The 5200-nt window shown below is 39.5% G+C and overlaps 1 protein-coding gene across 1 annotated transcript; it reads left to right on the top strand.

Annotated features, from left to right (window-relative positions):
* The first annotated feature begins 1501 nt into the window (after positions 1-1501).
* Positions 1502-5200, top strand: LOC149281068 (galectin-1-like). Its single transcript, XM_089499762.1, has 3 exons — positions 1502-1599; positions 4751-4922; positions 5057-5200. The coding sequence occupies exons 1-3, from the start codon at positions 1502-1504 to the stop codon at positions 5198-5200; spliced, it is 414 nt and encodes a 137-aa protein (XP_089355888.1).

Below are 5200 nucleotides of genomic sequence, written 5' to 3'. Positions count from 1 at the left end.
TGGTTTTATTTCCTTCTATTTTCCAACCTGCCCCCCCAGTTATGCACATCTGCCCCAGAAATGCCTTATACCCCCTATATGCCACTGTGCCCCATGATATGCCTTTTAACCCTCTAAATGCCACTGTGCCCCATGATATGCCTTTTAACCCTCTAAATGCCACTGTGCCCCATGATATGCCTTATAAACCCTATATGCCACGCTGGCATTTAGAGGGTTAAAAGGCATATTATGGGGCAGAGTGGCATATAGGGAGGCTTAAGGCATTCAGGAGGCAGTGGCGTATAGAGGGTTAAAAAGGCATTTCTGGAGGCAGAGTGGCATTAAGGGGGTTATACCACCATCTGTGCCATCAATCACAGCCACTCAGTACTAACAAGGGTGTGGCACCTCACAGAGTACTCTCCCTCCAGAAATGCCTTATGCCCCCCGTTTAACAATATTATTGTTTTAAATAGCGACATCATATTCCACAGTGTTGTACAATGACTTAATAGTACATAAAGTCTAATGTAATACATAACTAGACTTACAATCCCCCCCCCCCCCCCTTCTGACTCCCTGGTGTCTGGTGGAGGCCGGCATTAGTGCCGCTGAAACTTCTATGAGCACTGGAAGGTTATGTGAAGCCTGTGCTGTGAAGTGCCAGCAGTAGCGGGGGTTGCCTGCATCCATCCAGCGGCCGTTCGCCAGCTGCCAGAGAAGAGAATTCTCCGCAACGGTGCGGGGAATTCTCCTCTGGCAGCCGGGGAAGATATGTCCGATGCGCCTAGACAACCTCCGCTGCTGCCGGTGCTTGGTGATAGACGTACTGTGTAAGTGCCGGCAGCAGCTGAGGTTACCAGACGGGAGGATCCAGGTCCCCTGCAGCACTGAAGGGGATCTGGATCTTAGTCTCATAGTCTGACCTCTATTTGAGGTCAGATCATAAGATGAGGGGTATTTTTCAGAGCATTTGCCCTGGGGAAAAAAAAAGCTTGTCTTATAATTGAGCAGATACGGTATGTTAGTGGTCTATTTAGCAATGTGTGCCAAGTAGATTTTATTTGAGCATTTCTAGACTTTCCTTGCCACACATTAAGAGGGTTGTATATGTGAAGCCTGACTATTGTCACAAATGGACACTTTGCTATATTTATCTTTTTGCTGCAAAAAAGCATGACTCAAGTAAGGTCTTCTGATGCCATCTGCAGAATAAATATTTATGCAATTATGTTGTCATGTGACACTTCCAGATCACGAGAACCTGCTTCAAATAGCAGAGAGTCGTGAGTGTTTGCCATGGGAACCTGAAAATAAAATTACTATTTTACAGTGTTTCTTTGTAACTGTTAATTTCATCACAACTATGAGACTAACTAAACTATATAACACTATGGTGGAGGTTCCTGGTTTAAGCATGAAGTCACTGAGAAAAGCACATTCTGTAGGATGGTGTCCTATGTTATAGAATTATTCACAAATATATTTCATGCGGAGTTAAACGTTTCTAATCTAAACTATGGTTTTTCTTTCACAGGGTGTAGTCTTGAATAACCTTAATCTGAAGCAGGGGCATTGCTTAGAGCTGAAGGGTCTCCTCGCAAAAGATGCAAAAGGGTAAGAACCATTAGATTTCTTTGTTAAAAACCTCGTACCACCATGTATGCAAACTTGAGACCCTTAAAGAGTCCTGTTTTTTAAAGGCACACTTCTGTTTTATTTTAGGGATACATGTAAAGCCTTCTGGATTCATGTATGCTGTTTTAGACATTAATCTATTTTTCTTCACTCTTTATTTTTTCCTCCTAATTTATAACTTAAAATGTACACTTGTTTCACGTTTTGAGTTCTGTGCATTACATGAATAGCAATCAGTGTCTATTGTAATAAAATCACCCTTGTGATCGGATAGGCTGTGCCTTGTAAAACAAAAAACGTACAGTGCGCTTTAACCCCTTAAGGACCGGGCTCATTTTTCGTTTTGTACCCTGTGGGACCGAGGCTGTTTTGACACTTTTGTGGTGCTTGTGTTCAGCTGTAATTTTCTCCTCACCCATTTAGTGTACCCACATAAGTTATATATTGTTTTTTTCAGGACAAGATGGGCTTTCTTCAGATACCATTATTTTGATCGTATCATCTTATTTACTATAAAAAAAACATGGTGAAAAATTGAAAAAAAAACACATTTTATGACTTTTATTTGAAAAATCTTTTACTCACCTAAAAAAGCAAGAAAAAAAACTAGCTAAATAGATTCTACTACTTGTCCTGAGTTTAGAAATACCCAATGTTTTTATGTTTTTTTGCTGTTTTTTGTAAGTTATAGGGCAATAAGTACAAGCAGCGTTTTATGATTTCCAAATCTTTTTTAACAAATCTGGTCAGTCTGCCTCCATCTCCTCTTTGGAATATATTTGAAGCGGGTTAACTCAATTTAACCCGGTCAGACCATATATTTTTGAAAACTAGACACCCCAGGGTATTCCAAATGCTGTTATTTTAACCCTTTCCATGCACCAATTATAGAACTACACTTCGTCAAACTTTGTAATAGTAATTTTTTTTTTTTTTTTCACACAAATTGTACTTTAGTTATAGATACACAGGTCCTGGTATATGTCACTGTCAAACAACCCCCCAATATGTGTTCAGGAACATCTCCTGAGTACAGCGATACCCCACATGCATGGGTTTGTCAGATTGTTTGGCTGGTAAAAGGCTACTTTTGGGGCATGCGTAATCCAGGTGGTCATTTGGTCAGTCTGCCTCCATCTCCTCTTTGGAATACCTTTGAAGCGGGTTAACTCAATTTAACCCATTCAAACCATATATTTTTGAAAACTAGACACCCCAGGGTATTCCAAATGCTGTTATTTTAACCCTTTCCATGCACCAATTATAGAACTACACTTTGTCAAACTTTGTAATAGTAGTTGTGTTTTGTTTTTTTTTTCACACAAATTGTACTTTAGTTATAGATATACAGGTTCTGGTATATGTCACTGTCAAACACCCCAATGTGTGTTCAGGAACATCTCCTGAGTGCAGTGATACCCGACATGCATGGGTTTGTCGGGTTGTTTGAGATTTAAAATGCCACATTTGGGAAGTGCGCTTTTTTTTTTTCTCCATTTTGGTCAGTCTGTACCTATGCCCTATCTTTGAGCTCGGCCACTCCAATTTACCCCATCACTCATTTTTTTTTTATATATTAGACACCCCTTGGGTATTGGAAGTGCTTTTATTTTAACTCTTTGTTGAGATTTTTGAGAAATTTTAGCACTTGCTCAAAATAATAAACTTTATTTTTTTATCCTTTTTTAATACTTTTTTTTATATTTTTTTACACATTTTTGCTGGTACTGGATGGTTCATCAAGTGACATCACTGCATAATTATTTTTAAATGTTAGCACATTTTTTTTTATTTATTTTTTCCATTTTTTATTTATTTTTTTGAATATTTTACTAATCACATAGTGATTAGAAAGCTGGGTTCCATTGACTTGCTTGGTTGAATGCAGTACCTGTATTCAACCTGCAAGTGGAGCCAGAGTTCTCTAGAGGGTCAGGAGACCGTCTAGCGAACTCTTTCTTCTTTATTTATTTTTTTCCTGGGCCGCCGCCATCTTGCTTGATGGCGAAGATCACCGGCAGCTGCGGCTGTGACCGCTCTCCGGAGCGGTCACAGCCCATCCAAAGGTAAGTGTTTGGTGTCGCTGGATGCCTCCTGATCGAGGCATTCCAGCGACACCATTTAAGTTTAGGAGGTGATCGTTGATCGCCTCCTAAACGCTTTTAAAACGGGCGTCCGCCGCCATACAATGTATGGCGGCTGTTGACGCCCCGGGGAGGGGCCAGACATGGCCCCCGATGCCGATCTCGGCGTTACTGAATGCCTCTACATCGAGGCATTACAGTAACGCCGTTTAAGCGAAGAAAGTGATCGTTGATCACTTTCTAAGCTTATTTAATTTTTTGACGGTTCAGGACCGTCAAAGGTCATTTAGTGACCTTCTTGTCATGACGGTCCTGAACCGGCAAAGGTCGCGAAGGGGTTAATGGCCGATGAAAATCTCTAGTGATGTCTTCATGACATCACAAGGGTCTCCCATGTTTCAAAGGGATCCCTGGAATCTGAAAAGTGCATTGCTCTTTTATAGAGAGCAGTTCCCAAAATGATGATCTATAAATATTCTGATATAATATCCCATAGCTTCATCAAAACATGCCAAACATATGCAACATGAGTGTTTGGATTTTTGTACAGATCAACTGAAGAAATAAAAGCACCATTGCAACGTGAGCTAAAATGCTATATATATCTGAGAGCTAAAGGTAAAAACAAAGCCCTTGCTGCTCTCACATTGTGTTCAAGACTTGTTTCAACCAACAATCTACAATGTCTAATTTTAATCTTGTTTTGAATAGCATCTATCAGAACTCCCTTAAAATATTGGAAAATAAGACCATATTTAAGATCTTTGCATGTTCTTAATTAAATATATATTGTATACATTTCTCAATGTACTGTATGTTGATATTGATTATCATAGGTGACAGGCTATATTTTTATTTTCTAATAGTATATTTTTCAATAGCTGCATCACGTTCAATATTTCTCAAATACTTCACACACTCACATATATAACCAATACAGACTAAATATGCACATTCACATGTATTCACACATACTGAATGTATTTTTATTTATATTTATTCGGCCCTCTTATAACACTAAATGTTTGGTTTTTGTCTTTCCTTAGTTTTTGTGTAAACCTTGGGAAAGATCCTTCCAACATTGTCATCCACTTTAATCCACGTTTTGACCAACATGGAGACTCAAATGTTATAGTCTGCAACTCAAAGGAAGCAGATGCCTGGGGCACGGAGCAGAGGTCGACCAACTTTCCCTTTACGCTGGGGACTGAAAACACGGTGAGTTTGTCTAAAACTCCGTACAATATTGTCAACATTTCATCCTTCAAATATCCTTAAATCTGTATTCAGCATATGTTGTGCATCCCTTTTTCCATGCGTCTATGGATTTATTTTTATTTTTTTCCCCTTAGGTTTGCTTTGAGCACCAAGGAGACAAGCTGAAGATCAAACTATCTAATGGGGAAGACTTCACCTTTCCAATCCGTATGGCTGCAGACTCTATCTCCTTCCTATCACTGGAGGGCATTGAACTGAAGTCCCTTGCACTTCATTAA

Source organism: Sceloporus occidentalis, unplaced genomic scaffold (assembly GCF_023333645.1).
Source record: "Sceloporus occidentalis isolate IW3139 unplaced genomic scaffold, rSceOcc1.0.p SCAF_139, whole genome shotgun sequence".
NCBI lineage: Eukaryota > Metazoa > Chordata > Lepidosauria > Squamata > Phrynosomatidae > Sceloporus > Sceloporus occidentalis.
Note: the sequence above shows the minus strand (reverse complement) of the source record. Positions and strands in the feature narration are given on the sequence as shown.

Bases quoted from the DNA above. Each gene is read 5' to 3' on its own strand.
- LOC149281068 (XM_089499762.1), top strand. From the start codon at position 1,502: ATGGTTTTTCTTTCACAGGGTGTAGTCTTGAATAACCTTAATCTGAAG. The intron at 1,600-4,750 runs GTAAGAACCATT...GTCTTTCCTTAG, and splicing joins CTCGCAAAAGATGCAAAAGG to TTTTTGTGTAAACCTTGGGA. The intron at 4,923-5,056 runs GTGAGTTTGTCT...TTTTCCCCTTAG, and splicing joins CGCTGGGGACTGAAAACACG to GTTTGCTTTGAGCACCAAGG.